General features: G+C 44.0%; 1 protein-coding gene across 3 annotated transcripts in view; it reads right to left on the reverse strand.

Moving 5' to 3' along the window:
* The window catches only part of MEGF10 (multiple EGF like domains 10), a 212602-nt gene that overhangs the window by 21673 nt on the left and 169930 nt on the right, over nucleotides 1–20999 (reverse strand). For all 3 annotated transcript variants that reach the window (XM_046000699.1, XM_046000698.1, XM_046000697.1), the window contains 5 exons: nucleotides 10764–10910; nucleotides 9219–9353; nucleotides 8561–8689; nucleotides 6684–6812; nucleotides 3914–4042 (listed from right to left, as the gene is read on the reverse strand). In XM_046000699.1, the coding sequence (XP_045856655.1) occupies nucleotides 3914–4042; nucleotides 6684–6812; nucleotides 8561–8689; nucleotides 9219–9353; nucleotides 10764–10910 (669 nt within the window). The remainder of the gene's footprint in view (nucleotides 1–3913; nucleotides 4043–6683; nucleotides 6813–8560; nucleotides 8690–9218; nucleotides 9354–10763; nucleotides 10911–20999) is intronic.

Here is a 20999-nt window from a genome sequence, read left to right on the forward strand (position 1 = left end):
TTTGACAAAGTACAGCATCCCTTCCTGATCAAAACTCTTCAAAGTGTGGGGATAGAGGGCACATACCTCAATATTATCAAAGCCATCTATGAAAAACCCACCGCAAATATCATTCTCAATGGAGAAAAACTGAAAGCTTTTCCGTTAAGGTCAGGAACACGGCAGGGATGTCCATTATCACCACTGCTATTCAACATAGTACTAGAAGTCCTAGCCTCAGCAATCAGACAACAAAAAGAAATTAAAGGCATCCAAATTGGTAAAGAAGAAGTCAAACTATCACTCTTCACAGATGATATGATACTATATGTGGAAAACCCAAAAGACTCCACTCCAAAACTGCTAGAACTTGTACAGGAATTCAGTAAAGTGTCAGGATATAAAATCAATGCACAGAAATCAGTTGCATTTCTGTACACCAACAACAAGACTGAAGAAAGAGAAATTAAGGAGTCAATCCCATTTACAATTGTACCCAAAACTATAAGATACCTAGGAATAAACCTAACCAAAGAGACTAAGAATCTATACACAGAAAATTATAAAGTACTCATGAAAGAAATTGAGGAAGACACAAAGAAATGGAAAAATGTTCCATGCTCCTGGATTGGAAGAATAAATATTGTGAAAATGTCTATGCTACCTAAAGCAATCTACACATTTAATGCAATCCCTTTCAAAATACCATCCATTTTTTTCAAAGAAATGGAACAAATAATCCTAAAATTTATATGGAACCAGAAAAGACCTCGAATAGCCAAAGGAATATTGAAGAACAAAGCCAAAGTTGGTGGCATCACAATTCCGGACTTCAAGCTCTATTACAAAGCTGTCATCATCAAGACAGCATGGTACTGGCACAAAAACAGACACATAGATCAGTGGAACAGAATAGAGAGCCCAGAAATCGACCCTCAACTCTATGGTCAACTAATCTTCGACAAAGCAGGAAAGAATGTCCAATGGAAAAAAGACAGCCTCTTCAATAAATGGTGCTGGGAAAATTGGACAGCCACATGCAGAAAAATGAAATTGGACCACTTCCTTACACCACACACGAAAATAGACTCCAAATGGATGAAGAACCTCAATGTGAGAAAGGAATCCATCAAAATCCTTGAGGAGAATGCAGGCAGCAACCTCTTCGACCTCAGCCGTAGCAACATCTTCCTAGGAACAACGGCAAAGGCAAGGGAAGCAAGGGCAAAAATGAACTATTGGGATTTCATCAAGATCAAAAGCTTTTGCACAGCAAAGGAAACAGTTAACAAAACCAAAAGACAACTGACAGAATGGGAGAAGATATTTGCAAACGACATATCAGATAAAGGGCTAGTATCCAAAATCTATAAGGAACTTAGCAAACTCAACACCCAAAGAACAAACAATCCAATCAAGAAATGGGCAGAGGACATGAACAGACATTTCTGCAAAGAAGACATCCAGATGGCCAACAGACACATGAAAAAGTGCTCCACGTCACTCGGCATCAGGGAAATACAAATCAAAACCACAATGAGATATCACCTCACACCAGTCAGAATGGCTAAAATTAACAAGTCAGGAAATGACAGATGCTGGCGAGGATGTGGAGAAAGGGGAACCCTCCTCCACTGTTGGTGGGAATGCAAGCTGGTGCAACCACTCTGGAAAACAGCATGGAGGTTCCTCAAAATGTTGAAAATAGAATTACCCTATGACCCAGCAATTGCACTACTGGGTATTTACCCTAAAGATACAAACATAGTGATCCGAAGGGGCACGTGTACCCGAATGTTTATAGCAGCAATGTCTACAATAGCCAGACTATGGAAAGAACCTAGATGTCCATCAACAGATGAATGGATAAAGAAGATGTGGTATATATACACAATGGAATACTATGCAGCCATCAAAAGAAATGAAATCTTGCCATTTGCGACGACGTGGATGGAACTAGAGCGTATCATGCTTAGTGAAATAAGTCAATCGGAGAAAGACAACTATCATATGATCTCCCTGATATGAGGACATGGAGAAGCAACATGGGGGGGGGGGGGTAGGGGGATAGGAGAAGAATAAATGAAACAAGATGGGATTGGGAGGGAGACAAACCATAAATGACTCTTAATCTCACAAAAGAAACTGGGGGTTGCTGGAGGGAGGTGGGATTGGGAGAGGGGGAGCGGGCTATGGACATTGGGGAGGGGAGGCGAACCATAAGAGACTATGGACTCTGAAAAACAACCTGAGGGTTTTGAAGGGTCAGGGGTGGGAGGTTGGGGGAACAGGTGGTGGGTAATGGGGAGGGCACGTTTTGCATGGAGCACTGGGTGTTGTGCAAAAAGAATGAATACTGTTACGCTGAAAAAATAAATAAAATGGAAAAAAAAAAAGAGTATAAGCATGTCAAATTTAAAAATCATCCCCAAATACGAATGTTTTCTGCAAAGTGGGCAGCAGGGGGCAATGTGCTATTATTATTGGAGTTCTCAGTCAAACACAGTGTTTCTGTTTACAAATGAGCATCAGGAGGGGTCTCCAAAAATAGGAACATTCTGATTGGATGTTCTAAGTAATCACAGAGGGACTTAAGCAGCTTTTTAAAAATAAGACCATAACCAGTCTGGCTTCCAAGGGAAAGTCAGTTTAGAGCCTCTTCTGGTTTCTGTGCGTATATGTATGTGCACATACGCTTAGACATTTATACACACAGATGCACAATATTTACATACACAAGGGGTATGCAGGCAACTGTGTGACTCAGTATGGGTTTCAGGATGAGATGAATACCAGTAAAAAACTCAAATTGGGCCATTTCTGTCCAGGCTGATTCCAGAGGTCACTCCTGCTATGTACTAGATAGGAAAATATGCAAAAATATTCCTAGGGTTCAGCACACCAGACCAAGACAACCTTGCCGTCCAGGGGTGTTGTGAGATGCTGCTGGAGTGGAGAGAGGGTGATCGTTTATTGCCAAAGACCTGCTATGCTGATCCACCTTTCCAGGCCACACTGCTCCTACAGCCATGTAATCTTTGATGCATCCTTCCCAGGAATGCCTCCTCTGATAAGCCACAAAGGTCCTGCCCCCTTTCCTGCCATCTATGACACAAGGGTGAGCCCCATACAGCTCTAAGACCCTATTTATCCATTCAAAATATCGAGTGAAAGTCAGAGGAAAGGAACAATAGACTACTTTGAAATACTCAGTCTAACACTAATTTTCTTATAACCCTACAGATGCACAGCTGTAGGGGAAGAAATGGCAAGACGAGGATGTGTAATTGCAACAGAGCATGTTCTTCTGGAGTGGGAGTCTTTACAACAAGAAGTTTTAAGGCAATCTATTGTCTTGAAGGTCGGAAAGACTAAGATGAGAAGTTGCTGGGGGAAACAGTATAAAAATACCATGTAGAGAAGGCTATCAGAAGGGGGGGCCAACGTTTGCATGGACCTGGTTCTACACCCCCAGTGGGACTGGGAGCCCACCTCCCTCCTGTGCTCTCAGCCTGGCCCCAGAGAACGCACTCTCATCCAGGGTGCGACCCAGGCTCTGTGTCTGCCATGAAGAAAACCTGACTGGCTCGTAAAGTTCTGAGCAGCATCGTTCCAAAAATAAGCAGGACAGTGAGAGTGAGAGCCAGGGTGAACAGATGGAAAACTTGAATTCTGTCTTCATCCTTGGAGCCGCACCCCCTCCACCCAGAGCACTGATTACTTACCCAGAAGAAGTCTGAAGGAAAAGACAGTCAGCAAGGAACCCCAGGTGGCCAGGTCTCTGGGAGGGGAACGGTCAGCTGGGCTGGGAAGTGACCAGCCATCGGTTTAGACAACTTAAAAGTTGCAGGTCCTGCCTTCATATTCTTAGGCATGCAGGACAACTGGTTCTAGGGGGAAATACCACCTGGATGTGTCACACTCTCATACTCACTCTGTTCACAGTGCTTCCCCATGAAGCCAGTGCGGCACGTACACTGCCCGGAGATGTGGTCACAGTCAGCGCCATTTTGACACTGGCATATCAATGCACAGTCCTTTCCATAGAAGCCCAGAGGACATCCTGCGAGGGAAGGAAAGACAGCAGAGTCAGGAGGCTGCTGAGGGAACCAGAAAGATGCTCTTGCTTCCACCTGTTTGTGTTTAAACCTGAAGGATGCGGAGCCACTGGAGAGTGAATAAAGACAATAACACAGATCTCAGCTTGTCACAAAGGCTTCTGTGAAGTCCCAGGATGCTCCTGCAAGGAGGTCATAATTCATGAGCGGGAAGCAGAACAGATCCACACCTGACAGTTTAACCCTTACTGGTGCTCCCAGAGACGAGTGTCTTCTAGGAAAGCATGCTTTCAACCCCATGGAGGTATGGGGGCCTTTCCTTGTATTCCTTCCCTCAGCTACTAGACTCCCAGACTCAAGTGCCATGGACTAAAATGAATAATTTATATGAAAATCACACATATGCTTTTAGTTAATAGTACAGAGTCTCTAAGTCTGCTGTAGCTCTGTCCCCTGTATCTGTCACTAACTTAGACAATACTAGCTCCTTCATCAGAGGTGTATGTAGAATGCTAAACTTACAAAACAAAACTAAACCCCTACCCTTCATAGGGGTTTCATAGTGCCTTCGTAGGCACTTTGTAAAAAAGCAACAAACTTTCCATTGGTGCATGATTTGCAAGACACAAAGCCTGCAGGGCCTTTGGACTAAGGATAGGCGCTGGCCCTGCAGGCTGTCACAGGCCAGCAGCTGACACGCAGGGGGGTTTCAGGGATCCCTGGCAAGCTTCAATACAGCCTGCGTCTAGGGTCATTTCTAAGTACCACACGGGATTTTTACTTTCCCTTTTTCTCAAGAGAGGTTTTAATGAAAGTTCAGCTCTCAGGAAACAGAGGCACAGCACAGAGGTCAGCTTGCAGGGACAACGATCACTGCCACGTTTTTATTCAGCACCTATTCTGTGCCAGCTGCTGTTTTCCATGTGTCCGCTCACTGAATCTTTACGGTAGTCCCACCTATAAACCTACAAATGGGAACTAAGCCCCGAAGGTCCCCTCAGTCACAGAGCCAGCAAGCAGCATGCTGGCCGGGCCGTGATACAAACGCAGGCAAGACTGGCTCCAGACCCTGCGTTCTGCCCACCATCTTCTGCTACGTCCACTTAAAAAGCTCCTCTGATTGAGGTAGACCCAGATTTTGGAACGATAAATAATAACTTATAAGCACTTCTCCCTAACAAGCTTGAAACCCTTTCTGCATACAATCTTGGCAGACTATGCTCAAGATAAGCTCTCTCCTTGCCAGCTCTTCCTTTCGAATCATGGCTCAAGGTCTACACCCACTCCCATAAAGTTCCAAAACACTTTTTCGGCCTCTTCACTAATTATATCCCCTAATTAGTATTCAACAAGAAATGCCTAATTTCGGACCCATCTTTCCTTCTCAGCTCATTTCTGCAACTTAAAATTCTTTTATTATTAAAAATGTTTTAAAAGAATAAACTATACATTTTTATTAATAATAACCATAATATGTGCTTTCCTGTCTTGTTTCCTTCATTCATTTGAAGGCAAGAGGGCAGAGAAGAGTCTTTTTTCCCCCGACAGTGCTGAGCTGTGGAGTGCTTTGCACAGTACAGGCTATGAGGGCAAAAACCTCATACAAGAAGAAACAATTAGGACACTATGGGATATAAAATGGAAAAAAGAACTAGTGGCTCTTAGAGCAGCCTGGTGGCACCATGTGGAAAGTTGTCAGAAATGTGAATTCTCAGGTTCCACCCCCGCCCCGGTGACTCAGGCACTCTGGGAGCAGGGCCAGCTGTCTGCGTATTGAGCCCCCCGGTGATTCCGAAACTCACTCAAGGCAACCTTCTCCAAGAGCACGTGTTAGGTTAGGAAGGGAGGCTTGTCATCTTCACTGCCTTCTAGTCACTGTCACTTACCCTAACCTTTGTGCTGTTGGAATACATGACAGGGTATACATTCATGGAACCACTATCCCAATGTGAAGAATCATATAGAACATTTTCATCACTCTCCATGCACCTTCCTGATCAATTGACAGATCGATTTGTTTTTGATCTTCATATAAAAGGAATCACATGCTTGGCACCTGGGTGGCTCAGTCGTTAAGTGTCTGCCTTCAGCTCAGGCCATGATCCCAGGGTCCTGGGATCAAGCCCTGCATCTGGCTCCCTGCTCAGTGGGAAGCCTGCTTCTCCCTTCCCACTTCCCCTGCTTGTGTTCCCTCTCTCGCTGTGTCTCTCTCTGTCAAATAAATAAGAAAAATAAAATAATAAATAATAAATAAATAAATAAATAAAGGATCACATGGTAAAAACAGTAGATGTGTGTGCATACACATATACATGTATATGCACAGACATGAACATGTATGTACAAACGATAGGGAGCTGGGTGCCTATAAACAGGGTCTGGTTGAAGGAGAGTTGGGAAAGGAGCCACACACAGCCACATCCAGCAATGCTTCATCCTGACACAACACGCAGAGAAGACCTGGACCTTGACAGCATCTAAACACACAGAAACATTTAAACATCTAGCAGTCATCAGGGTAAGACCCTCCAACTCCAGAAGTCCCAGCTGAGCTCAGCTCAGGTGCATGGAGGGCGAGCTGGCATCCTCCTTGGGTGTGGCTCCCCCACCCCCACCCCCAAGAGCCTCAGAAGGCCGGTTGCTTACTCTGGGTGCAGTAGAGACCCGTCCAGCCAGGCGTGCATTTACATTCACCATCGTAGGCGCTGCAGAAGGCCCCGTTGTGGCAGTTGCATGTGTGGATGCAGTTTGGGCCCCAGTGCGCAGGTGGACAAGCTGAAACCACAGCACGCATGGAGAGTTCCGTTAGAGCCTGGGGGTCAGCACCCAGCAGAGAGAGCGCCATCCTCCCACCCCATCTCCTAGCATGTGAGACGTTAGCAGTGTGCATCAGGACTCAGCAAGCATGCTGCTCCGGATCCGCCTGATGCCCGGAGGGCAATGCTGACCGCAACAGCAACCGTCCCAATGGACACTGTATTTGTGGGCTGCCTGCACAGTAAGGTGGGCAGAGCAACAATCATCTTGAGGGCACAGATTTTATTCCTTAACAAATACATGCATATTGGGCTCTTATGCGCCCAGCACTGTTCTAGACACAGAAGAGATAGCAGAGGATAAGGGAAGACCCAGAACACCCTCTGAAACCTTATGTTTTAGTAGGGGAGGCAGGCAGGCCAACGAACCAGCTAACCAACCAACCAGCCAGCCAGTCAACAGAGAAAACAGTGGCAGCAAGTTCTATGAGAAAAAAAATAAAATGGGGTAACGAGGGAAGAATGGCCAGAGCTACTCCTTCAGGGAAGGCTTCTCTGAGAAGAGGACATTTAAGCAGAGGTCAGATGGGCTAATGATGGGACTTGAGAGAAACTAAGGGACCCACTGTCACATGAGTCATGAACTCACCCCTCTACTCTCTCTAGTGAGAGATTTGTTTTTAAACTGTACAGTTTAAGGTTTCAATTATATGTAAGCACCGGTTTATTCATAAAAACTCTTCATTGGATGATGCAGAAATAATAAAACAGAATCATTGGGGGTCACCGACCAATGAAGAGCAGTAAGAACTTCAGATAAAGTGTCTGTGAAATTGTATAACATATGGGGTAAAATGATTTGACTTACCAAAAACAAACAAAGCCCACAAAACCCCTTTTTGTTTATACTAATGCTTCAAGAAAATAAACTGCTTAAAATGAGGACCACCATTACGGGGCGCCTGGGTGGCTCAGTGGGTTAAAGCTTCTGCCTTCGGCTCAGGTCATGATCCCAGGGTCCTGGGATTGAGCCCCATGTCGGGCTCTCTGCTCGGCAGGAAGCCTGCTTCTCCCCCTCTCTCTGCCTGCCTCTCTGCCTGCTTGTGATCTCTCTCTCTCTGTCAAATAAGTAAATAAAAATCTTTAAAAAAAAAAATGAGGACCACCATTGGATCTACATGAGACAATGGATGTTAGCTGAGGCCACTGTGGTGATCATTTCACGATATGTACACAACAAACCATCAAGCTGTATGCCTTAAGCTTATTCAGTGATATATGTCAATTACTTCTCAATAAAACTGGAGGGGGAAAAAAGGAGGACCATCTAGAATTTAAATTTGGTTATCCAGTATGGAATATGGCCCAATAAAAATAATATGTCTGAAGTAATTTTACAAAATAGAAAAAAAAATCTCCCATGATTATGTGCATCATTTTTGCCCAAGAACAAGGAAAAATAAATAGCTGGAACTTGAGGCCTGATATAGAACTGAGAATGGACTTTCTGAGTACAATACCCGCATTTCATAGACAAAGAAGCACTGAAAAGTGAATAAGCAAAATGTTACCTATTTAGATTCTAAGACATCATTTGGATTTAACATTGCATAGAGCTCTTAATGGGGAATAAAGCCACTTAAAATTAAAATAAGGTATATTATAATTATTCATATATTATTTCCTGATTATAGAAACCCTCATACTTCCATCCTAAGGAATGTGGAAACAAACAGATACACATGGTTGTTCTCGAACAAGACTCACGTTGAGAGCAGTCACTGCCAATCCAACCTGGGTAACACTGACAAGATCGGTCAATGGGGTTACAGGTTCCATTGTTGGTACAGGTACAAACTCCAGCACAGTTTTTCCCAAATCTGCCACTGGGACACACTGTGAATAAGTTACAGGGTTAGTAATGCACAATTACATCTCAGCTCATGGAACTCCAGTTTTGGGGCAGGAAACAACTTTGAAGGTCATCCACCCAGCTTCCTATTTACTGGCTGCCTCCACTCAACAGCATCCCTCATCTTGAATGGGCTCATTTTAAGCAGACACATGAAGCCAAAGATTCTTAGGAAGGCATCCCAAACCAGGAGACATCACATTTCTACAAATCTGACTTCATGCCGGCTCACTCAGGGAGCCAAAACCCTTCTTCCCTCTGTTGATTTTGTATGGGAGGCTGTTTCCAGTTAATACCAAAGAGTAGCACAGCTCAGAGAATAAAGAGATTCTGCCGAAGCAGGAAGCCAGCTTTTCAGAAGTTCCTAGTCATATCTACAGAAGTTGCAGACACAGCGCACCAGAAGGCATGGAGAGCTAAGAGCGGAAAACGAGTCCTCAGGCTCCCCCAAGGGCAGACTGTATGTGGTTCGTCCACCACCGCACGCCTCTCCGAAACACTCGCACACCTTACCTTCATTGCAGAGGGCACCTGTGAAGCCAGGCAGGCAGTCACAGAGGCCCGTGATGTGGTGGCATGGCCCACTGCTGTGCACACACTGTGGGCATGTCTGGCTGCAGCGATGCCCATAGAAACCAGGGGAACAGACTGAAAATAGATCAGAAATCAACAGTTTATCATTCCTGGGATATGTGTCTCTCAAATTCCATATCAGCCTCCAGTTCCAATTAGAGGTAAAAAAAAATTTTTTTAAACAATATTGAGAATTTTCCAAGTATAAAATCACCACCATGGAAGGAAGAAGGGTACTCTCTAATAATGAAAAGAAACCACTAGACTGGATTGCTTGAGGGCAGGCAAATGTCTCCGTCCTCTCAATTTTCTCACTTATGGTCCTACTTAACTCAAGGCATGACACAGAATGGAGGCTTGAAGAATTTTTGTGGAAGAAACAAATGAAAGGAAACTCAATTCTAAAATACCCCCAAAATACTCTCAAGCCAAGTGTCAATCCTTTATTCTTTAAGAGTCATTACTGGCAATAAATAGATATCCGGTCTGCATTTATCTTTCTATCTATCTATCTATCTATCTATTTTAAAGATTTTATTTATTTGACAGACAGAGATCACAAGTGGGCAGAGAGGCAGGCAGAGAGAGAGGGGTAATCAGGCTCCCTGCTGAGCAGAGACCCCGATGCGGGCCTCGATGCCAGGACTCTGGGATCATGACCCAAGCCGAAGGCAGAGGTCCAACCCACTGAGCCACCCAGGCACCCCTCCAGTCTGCATTGAAAGGATTGTTCCTCCTCAATGTGATCCAGATAAATGATGGTGATTGAGAAGGGAGCAAGCAAAAAAAAAAAAAATGCTACATAACTAAGTCCTTCTCAAGACATTCCTTGAATTTAAATACAGGATGAATGCATACAGCGAAGAAAAAAAAAAGTTATTTAAAAAGTAGGATAAGGTATCTTAAAGTCAAATACTCTTTTCTTGATTACAATTACTAAAAAATGTAGTAAAATCTTATGGATCCCTTCCTAACTTCAAATCCTATTGACCTATGTCAACAGCCCCATTTTTAACTCCGCAGTGCTATTTTCCCCACAACACTGGCTGTAAGTCTAATAGCACGATGTATGATTTGCCGCTAGGTTTGGCTGATGTTGACTTCTGGTAATTGAGGTAAGGCCAATGCCAAAATTGCTGAATCAAATATTTACAGGTCAATGGATTTCTGGAACACCATTTGTAAGATTTAAGGCAGGATCGAGAGACATATCCCGATGATAATGCCAATGAGGCATTGAAATCATTACTGAGAAGGAATGGCTCTAGCCCCATCTGTTGGGCTCATCCTGAAGGCTGGAACAAATAAAGCTCTTGGGGAGTGCTATCAAGGACAGCCCTTCGAGAAACAGGGAGACCTAGTATCTCTCCTCTCCCTCGCCCTGACTGAAACAGAATGGCACCATGCGCTGAGAGGTAGGACAGAAACCGTAACTCCTGGGGCCTAAGAAGGGAAGGCAGACATCGCCCCTCATGAGACACTTACTTCTCTGACAAGTGGTGCCTCGGAACCCCGGCGCACACTCACAGATGCCGTCGTCTGGGGAGCACGAAGCCCCGTTTTTACAGTAGCAAGGCAGAGAGCAGTTGGGGCCCCAGCGCCCCTCAGCACACACGCTGTCACAGTGGACACCTGAAACAGCGCACACAAGCGAGGCTGAGTGAGAGGCAGTGTGGACAGGTGCCTCGGGGATGCAAAGTCCAGGACAAGGCGCACGGTTACGGTCCCCAAGCTGAGTGATCCCAGGCAACCATAAGCGGGCATGGCATAGGGTTTAAAATTCACTTACGTACATCAGTACATCATCATATTGTGTAATCATTCATTGCGTCACCATAACATTAAAATAATCACAGGATGATTTTCTATGGAGTCATAAAAGAGCATAAAACACCTTTGTTATACTGATTTTCCTCTTTTAGGAGGAGGGAACAAATGGGAAGCCCAAGAGTTCTATTAAAAGCAAAATTTATCAAAAGTATTTTATCATTGAAAACTTCCTCCCCCGCCCCATTCTTCATCTTTACAGAGAAATGAACAAAGCATAGAAAGAGAAAGAGAAGTAAAACAGTGGTTAAATTGTTTTACATAAAGAGAACCTTCCCCCTGGAGCAGACACCATCTTAAAACATTTTGATGATACATTGTACAGGATGGAAAGATACACTCATCTGTGCCACTAAATTCCTCTTTAAAAATTTCACCTTACACCAGGCAGATAAAGGCAGAATATCACAACTGATGCTATTTATAGCTGTTGTCTAAGTTATTGATTATTAGGATACTATATGTAGGTTTTTAACTCTCACCCTGGGAACAGAAACTCTAGAGCTGCTCATGAATGAACAAATGCCTAAAGAAAAAAAAAAAGACTGGGGGGAACCAAAGTCCCCCAAATAAAAAATAAAACCAGTTTTGTTTTTTTTTTGAGGTAAATAGAAGTCTCTTTGGTATGTTTGTCTTTGAAATACAACAGGCACCTCTTTCTTGTAAGTCAGAATTCTCCGCAATTCAAAGACATGCTCAGTCCTCGGCTCTGTCTTGGCAGCCGGCTTCTCCGTTCTAATAGCTGCGAGCTCTCCGACACTCCGACACCCCCGATCCTTCTGTGACCCTGCGGGGCCTGGAGCCACGCTGGCCCCGCGTGGGCTTCACCCCGGTTTAGCCCCTGGAGCAATGTCCCTCAGTGGAACAGACTTTTAAAAGTCCTGATTTTGTGCTCCGTTCCTCCGCCGCTTGCCGGGAGCCGGCCCCTCCCCCCGCGGTCTATCTTCCCGTCGTTTTAGATTCACTTCTCCGCCAGTTATCATATGATCTCCCTGATATGAGGACATGGAGAAGCAACATGGGGGGGTAGGAGATAGGAGAAGAATAAATGAAACAAGATGGGATTGGGAGGGAGACAAACCATAAATGACTCTTAATCTCACAAAACAAACTGGGGGTTGCTGCGGGGAGGTGGGATTGGGGGAGGGGGAGCGGGCTATGGACATTGGGGAGGGGAAGCGAACCATAAGAGACTATGGACTCTGAAAAACAACCTGAGGGTTTTGAAGGGTCAGGGGTGGGAGGTTGGGGCAACCTGAGGGTTTTGAAGGGTCAGGGGTGGGAGGTTGGGGGAACAGGTGGTGGGTAATGGAGAGGGCACGTTTTGCATGGAGCACTGGGTGTTGTGCAAAAAGAATGAATACTGTTACGCTGAAAAAAATAAAATGAGAAAAAAAAAAAGAGAAAAAAAAATAAATAACAACAAAAAGATATTGGAAAACCAAAAAAAAAAAAAAAAAAAAAAAAGACATGCTCTCTGCATTGAGAAGCAATGAGTTATAATTAGTAGTGAACCAGCGATGGCTGGCTTGAGACCAAGGGAAAACACAGGAAAAACAAGCACGTACACACTCAGGGACTCCAGAACGCTGTCAATACCCAGCACCAAGGAAGCTGAGAAAGGCATGTTTTGTATTACAGTTTTTGCTTCTGTGGCCCAAACCTTAAAACAGGTGCAGCCCCAAACTACAACGTGAACATGGCTAATTGGTACACAGTCATTTCTGCCGAGCCTTAACTCCGCTTTGGACAGTTCCTGTTTCTCTCCTTCCAAAAGTCTCCCCCTTAGTAAAGGCTGCTAAGTAGTCATGAAAGCGTACAGACCTCATTGTGTCTAGCTTGACCCAATAATCAAATAGATGATTATTTGAGCTTGCACTGCAGGCTGAAGGAGATCAGACCTGTTATAAGCTGACCAGGGTTTCGGGGTTCCCTATAGAATAAAATACAGAATTTGGGCCCATTGTGATTTTTTCCCTTGAGTTCACGAACATGTGATCTTTTTTTATTTCCCTAAAAACCCCTTTTGAAAAGCTAAGGTGGAATGACATGCAAATGCTCTGCTCACCAAATGTGATTCACCAGCTATAGGGTTGTATCTGGTGTTTTGGCTGACAAGGCAAAACATCAAACCTTCTGAAGAATACACCACTTCAAAAGGGGGCTGCAAACCTAAATTTTGTTTTGTGAGTCTGAAGGAGATATCAACAAGGGTAACCTGTTACAGGCTTCAGTCTGTTCAAATTCAGGTCCTGAGATCTGACCATAATGCAGAACTCCTATTTAATGGCAGCTAGGCTGGGGACACCCACTTCACAGATACTAAGACAACCCTGATGGTTTGGGTTTGGAGCCATTCATGCAAATCCCAGTTAGGATTTTTGAGATGCGGAAGCTGAATTAATCTGAAAATCATCCTGAAAATGAGTCCTCATTTTTGGCACATTGTTGTGGGGTGGGAGTTTGAGGAAGGGGGGGATTTAGCCATTCATGGTGATTTGGTTCATCAGCTCTTGCCAAATCTCCCCTTCATATCCAATAAATGCAGTGTAGCTGGAATGGAGCACACTTTAGGTCAAAATTATCTGTCACTTTTTTACATTATAGATGATCATAATTTATATATGACTTAGCACATTCTCAATCAGAGCATGTTAAGAGAAAATGACTCCAGGGCAGATTGGCAAATCTGAATAAAGTGATCCTTTATTTCATATCTGACTTGTCTTCCCTAATAGGTTTGTCCAGCTGGATAACATAACCATCTGTCATAATCAACTTTATCGAGGTAATTTTCATAGAGTAACAGGGCCCACGATATAGCAAAGATATCCATTACAATGATACGCTTGTTTCACATGATTTACCCATGATTTCATTTCCAGAGAATCACAGGGAATTCTAGAGATCATCTGTCAAATCTTCTGTCTCCAAATGTATAAGCATATTTCAACAGAACCCAGCGTACTTTTTAAAAATCTTTATTTCAGGATTGCAAATAAGTCTTTCCTTAAAAAGTAAATTATAATAATTCTATTACCAACTTCCCCTAAAAATCAATCCCTTTTCTTTTTCTCTACCATTGGTAAAAATAAATCATCATTAAAAAAAATAAAAAATAAATCATCATTTTTCAGATATTAATGCTTAATCTATTTGTAGACTTTGTATATTTGAAGCTGCAATTTTTCCTCTTGCTGTCCCATTTTCTCCCTTTGCTACTCATCCTCTTCAGAGCTCTGTGCCCTCCTGTTATCTTTCCCTTCATCTTACAGTCAAGAAAAGAGAAGATAAATTGATTATTGTTGTGTTGTTACCTTCTCCAGAGAATACTTATATTTTAAGGGAATATACATGTAAGGAGCCTAAGAAATAAATCTCTAATTGTGAAATATCTATCAAGCAGTGAGGCTCACAGGGGATGCAACTGGGTAAGTGCTTCTCTAGGTTACACTAGGTACACAGCTACTGATGTGATTTCTGTGTAAAGGTATTCCTGCAGTAAACTTTTTTTCAGGATAGGGAATTCTAAGTTTGCATTAACCATCTTTTTTTAGTGTGTGTGTTAATCCTAAATTATTTCCATCGATTTCACCTCAGTCTTTGCAAACTTGGCTGGTGTTCTACAAGACATTTTCCTGTTTCCTTTTTTAATCAAAGACAGAAAAAAAGAATTCAACTTAATCAACATTCAAGGGGTCCAGTGAGCTATTGGTTTACTGGTAATAGGTTCTCTAAGAAAGACCTCCAGCTGTAGAATGATAACGGCCCCAGAATAAGCCCGTTAACTCTGTCTGGGGATCACAGTCAGAAAAGGAAATGGCTTGTGAAGGTGGACAAGGGTTCCAAGCTAATGGAATGGTGTGTACAAGACCCTAAAGTCCAAGGAAGTACCCAAAGTTGAGGACAGCCAAAACGGGGGTTGGAAAGAATTGGAAGGTCTCTGGGAAGCCAGTTTGCGGCATGCAGAGAAAGCCAAGAACGCCATGCTGTGGAGTGTGAGTTTCCCCCTTGGGGGTGACAGGGACGAAACTGACAATTAAGTAGGAGAAGCACATAATTAAATTTGTGGTTGGCAGGAGGGCAGAAGACAGTATGAGGAGGATGAGCCTGGAAGAGAGAAGGCCTGTGTCAGGTGGCTGTTGTAGGTCACACAGGTTAAAAAAAAAAAAAAAAAAAAAAAAAAAGATATGCATGACAAGGTCTTAAACTAAGTCATTGGCATTTGGAATCCAGGGAGGATAAATTCCAGACAAACATAAGAGAAATTGGAGATGAAATATCTGTACCTGCCCCCCACCCCATATTCCATACAGGGCAATGAATGACTTCTGGCAGCTCCCTGAAAGCGAGATGGGGATTTTGCTCCCTACAGTGTTAAAGATGTTATTAAAGATGGTGTTAAAGATTTGTTGAATGCATCAATCAGCAGAGTTCCGCTTTCCACCATGATATTCAGAACCATTTTCCAAGTGGGTGGAGCAACCATACAATTCTCTCTTTCCCGAAAGAAGTGATGAGAAGCACAGGCAAACCAAGAAACCCAGCGTATTTCTATTCTGTGTGCCTAAAATGGTGACCTTTCCCATGGGGGGGGGGGGGTGGGGTGGGCGGTGGTGGTGGAAGTGTCTGCCTTGCTGATTTTGGAGAAGACAGACCTTCATGAGCTCAGGTCTGTGGTCCGTGTTTTTTAATGTTAGCACAGATTACAAAGCAGAAGAATTATGCAGGCATCTGGAAGAAATTCTTTTGGAAGGTTTACTAAAGAACAGATAAAGGCTCTAATAGGAATTACTTCATAAAGCACCTCCCTAAGGTATTTGGAAGAGGGGACAAAACGGGAAAGGGGTATCTTTAAATTTGCAGAAATCTCTGGTTCAATGGAAGCATTTTTTTTTTTCCTGATAAACCTTCTAACGCTGATAAGGCGATCTGTGAGGGACTGTTTTTGCCAGGACCAAGGACAAAGAGCTCTTTGATAGCCTTCCCAAGTTGCTAGGCAATGGCTGAATGATCGTGATAAACTTCAGCTAAGCAGCTCTAAAGAAATGTTCGTGCATTTCATGCCTGATGCATTATGCCGGCAGCCTCAGTGTGAAACCAGCATTCACAAGGCATTTGTGATCGCATGAATGCGGTAAAAGAAATCATCTGGGGTGTCAGTACTTCTCCCTCTCAGAGATAGAACCCAAACTCCTCATCTTGCTAATTGTTCATATTCCTTCTGCCAGCACTGCAACCTTTGGGGGCATGAGTGAACGAAGGACATGATTTCAATTCAGTGTCTGGTTCCTGAGCAACAAGCTATGAAACACATATTAGGATGAAGAGAGAGATTTGTTAATAATCATTGGGCTTGATGATTATAGAAGAGAAGAACCACAGTATAGAGTCATAAGACTTTTTCTGCTTTCCTAATCCCCTTGCTAACAAAGCGGCCACTTACTGTTGGCGTAGAGACGTTATTCATTGGCGTCTCCACCGGTGCCCATGCAGGGTCGGCCTGAGAGGACGTGAGCTTCTGCAGGCTGGGGGCTGGCAATGCTTCCCCGTCGTGTTCCCGGTACCACCCAGCACTGTGGCTGTGCACAACTCGGGAGACACTCGACAAAGGCTTGCTAAATTGTTCTATTTGGATGCATGAATTTTAAAGATGGATTTTTTTTTAAAAAAGGATCTGCTTTCTAGGGATGACCAGGTTGAAAAAAACATCTTGAAAAGTCCTAGAAAGCATCGATGTTTGGATTTGCAGCTGCAAGACAAAAGCACCAGAGAGCATGACCTGCCTCACCCTGGACCCCCAGATAAAAGCAAACAGGACAGACTGCTAGACAGATGGGGAACTCGGGGAGCTTTGGCTGTTTCTGCAGCCTTTCTTTTCAGAACACAAGCCCCTTCCTCCACCGTCACCTCAGGGACCCCACATTCTGCGTTTGCAGAACTCCCTCCCCACAAAATCACATAGACAGACCTACAAGGGCTCCTGCATGAATGCTGTCCACCCTTCAGTACCCTGGTTGACTGGGTACATGCGTGTTAATTAAAGCTCATTTGTGCCTGAATTTGGACTTTTATGTTACTGCACCATGAAAGGTAGTTTCCCCCCTTACTATAATAACTCAGGTGTTATTAAGCCACATGAGAGATCACTTTGGGACAGATCAGTACCTATGGTAGCAGTTCACTTGTTCACCTGGTCCTACTTGGAGTGTTTGGGGAAATGCACAGAGGGGGCCATCCTTTGGGAGAGGGGCTGGGACCACTACAGGCTTAGCTGTGCTTGCTGGGAAGAGCCAAAAAGCTGGGCTCAGGGTGCTTGGATAGCTCAGTGGGTTAAGCCTGTGCCTTCAGCTCAGGCTGTGATCTCAAGGTCCTGGGATCGAGCCCCACATTGGGTTCTCTGCTCAGTGAAGACCCTACTTCCTCCCCTCTCTCTCTGCCTGCCTCTCTGCCTACTTGAGATCTCTCTCTGTCAAATAAATAAATAAATTCTTAAAAAAAAAAAAAAAAGAAAGAAAGAAAAGAAAAGCTGGGCTCTTCTCAGAAACTTTCCTCCTTCTAACACACTCCTCCTGGTCAGACTCAGAGAATCACCCCACCTCTCCTGCTATTCTTCTTGCCCCTGCTACCCTCATCCATGGTTGCTAGTTCCTCTCCTTTTCCCACCACTCCTAGAGGTTGACTTGGTATCCTAATCTCTTTTCTCTTAGTTTAGCATTTAACTCCACCCCCCCACCCCCGGTATGAGTGTATCCCTAAGCCTTCTGCCACTGGTTACAAGGCTTCTGTCACAGAAATGCTCCCTGGGACCCCTCCACCTCTTCAATAGTGAGAGTAAAAAGGCATAGCAGAGGCCAGTCTACAGGCTGGTAACTATGCCCACGCATGGGTCACCAGTGCAGCTTTTGAAATGACAAACGAGGCCACCACGTAAAGTTGTGCAGGCTGTATACTGCACAAGAGCCCCGGGCCACAGAGCAAAGGGAAGACAAAATCCACCTTGCCCTTGACCTGCCAAGAAGTGCAACCTGAAAGATTTCCAAATCTTCTCCAAATTAGTACAAAAGGTGCTTTATGGGCTGGCAATGGCTCCATCCCCCTCCTCACTCACTCTCCAGGTTGTCATTCAGTAGGTGTGAGGTGGGGTCGGGGAACACACAAGTTAAAAATATTCCCAGGTGACAGTGATCTTAGCCAGGGCTGGGAACCAGGCTGGAGACGACCTATGTCCCCACACAGCTGGCATAAAATCTTGATTAGCTTTCAAGCTCAGTGAAGAGGTGTTCTGGCTGGCTGAAGTCAAGGCAGAAAGGAAGAAAAAACATCAGTGTGTTTCTACTGTTTTGGAAAAATATTTATAAAGCATATTACCTCACTACTCTGGAAATACACATTCACACACACACACAACTAATTACATTTCATTGACATCCAGGACTTTAGAATAATCATTTTGAAAAGCCAGTCTCATTTTATAGCAGTGTGCATGTGTGTGCATGTGTGTGCCTGCGTACATGCATGTGTGGGCTCATGTGTACATGGGGAGAGGTGTGGGAGAAGGCGCCCAGGACGCAGCCTATATTTTGGACAGTGTTTCATTTTCCCGAACATTTTTTTTAAACTGCAATCTGCCTCTTTTTGATAAAATACTCAAATGGCTAAAAATAGCTATATAGTAAGGTTTTAATAACTATATATAATAAAAGTGCCTCTCTTCTTTTAATGGTACATTTCTTTTGGAAATAGCACCTGGGATATCAGAGGCAACTTTTGCTTTGGGTAATCGGTATGGCAGTACCTTTTGAAAACCTGTTTTAGAACCAGGTAAAATGGAACAGTCGATGATAGAAATAGAGTCTCAGTTCCTTTAGTAGAGAAAGACAGTCCAACGTCAGAAAAGAGGGTAAAGTCAGGAGGAGTGGTGGATGAGCCCCACAGTGAGAAAACAAACTGATTTCCTTAGTGTATCAGGTTAGTAGATGATTTCCTCAGTTGAGGTGTGTCATTTGCTTTTCAAAGATTTTATTTATCTATTTGAGAGAGAGAGAGTGAGAGAGAGCATGAGAGGGGAGAAGGTCAGAGGGAGAAGCAGACTTCCCGAGGAGCTGGAGGCCCAACGCAGGACTCAATCCTGGGACTCCAGGATCATGACCTGAGTGGAAGGCAGTTGATTAACCAACTGAGCCACCCAGGTGCCCGAGGTGTGTCATTTTCTTTGTAAAGAGGAATAAAGCTCTCCCCACCCTTATCTCTGGTTCTAAAAACAGGTCTGATGAGCATCCCCCCCCTCACTGTCCTTCATGACCTTGCATTGTTGGTGACCCTGTGCCTTCTTATTGATTTGTCAGGGGAAGAGCCCCGTTAGACTCTTGTTGTTAGACTACACCAAAACCTCAGTGTTACCCCCAACGCTATTACCCTGTCCAGTGATACCGCACATTTCAGCTACAGCACCCTCAGCAACAGGGAGGAGAGGAAACGGAATCATTGACTTCCCCAGACTGATGCTATTTATCCACCCTGGCATCTGGTATCCAAATGCAAAGCCAAGGCTTTCTTATGTGGAGAAAGATTCTTCTGAGGTACTTCCTCAAAAACAAGTTCGCTGATGAAAAATTATGAGTCTATCCAGTGTTGACAATGAAATGGCGTTCTATGTAAATAACACAGAGTCCCCTCTTCTTTCCTCTTGGGAATATGAACCAGTTCTTGGTCCAATTGGTGGAGGGCTTTTTGGAATGTTCGTAACCTGCTTCTCCTTGATGTACGTTTGCATATACCTAGTGTGTACTGTGAATGTGGGGAATGATTTCTCTTTAAAAATTCTTGGGGTGGTCTTAGATCCTCAGAGATCAACAGCCTCCACAGAAGACCCAGAGAAATGAGACAATGGGGCCATGAAGCAAAGAGACAGGGGGCTGATAAGTAAAGAGCAGCTTGAAGCAGCAGAATGTCTTCCCCTTTGGAGAAGCAGACCAGTCACAGATGGACAGAGTATTACAAGATTATGCTGTGTGACAAAGTCACTGCATTCCCGCAGGAGCTCCATAGGTCTAAGGCCAGATGGGGTAATTTGTCTTACCCCACGACCCAGACTGTGGAATGCAACAAACACATTTTCTGGCTGGCTTCAGGCCAAATCATATCTCCTGCTTTTCTCATGTAGACGCGAGTATGCCTTTCACAGTCTGGCTCTAAATCATCAAAGCAGGTAGATACTTGAGCAGTGACTGGTGTGTTCAGGAACACCTCACATTTCCTCTATATTCATAAAACAAAAGGAGATTTGGTGGAGTGTGGTCCAAAACAAATGATAGGGCTTTTCTGTTAGAAAAGTTCTGAATTTGCCAGGGGGTTCAAAATGCTTTCACTTCATTGTGGTGATGGAGAACTTAGTACTGGTCATTTTATTTGAAGAGTTCAAGCATGCTAGGGAAGTCACAAAATATGGTTTACTCTTAGCGTGATGCAGTTTTAACATTTAGTAACTGAGAGCACATAGAAACATGGGGAGGTGGAATTTCATGCTGTGAGGTCAGAGTTATCTTAGCTTTGGCAGGTCAAGGAGAAACTGGAGGGCAGAAGAGTCTTTGTGTCTGTGGGTAACTCCTATTGACAGGAAATAAAGTCCATTACGCCAGGCTTGGTCTGCTTCCCAAGGTAGCTCTCAGACACAGGAAATCAAGCACATGACAGTTCATCTCAGTTTACTCCTGTCAGAAGCCAAAGCAGCTCTCAACAAATTCCAAAGGATTGAGAGACACTGACAAAGAGGTCACTGATGACATTTTCTATTCAAGGATCTGAAGACATATATTGCCAAGTTAGCAGTAATCCCCATATTGATCTGTAGACTCATTCCTCATTAAATCCACCTTGCTTCTTCATAGGAAT

Source organism: Meles meles, chromosome 3, assembly GCF_922984935.1.
Source record: "Meles meles chromosome 3, mMelMel3.1 paternal haplotype, whole genome shotgun sequence".
Taxonomy (NCBI): Eukaryota; Metazoa; Chordata; class Mammalia; order Carnivora; family Mustelidae; genus Meles; species Meles meles.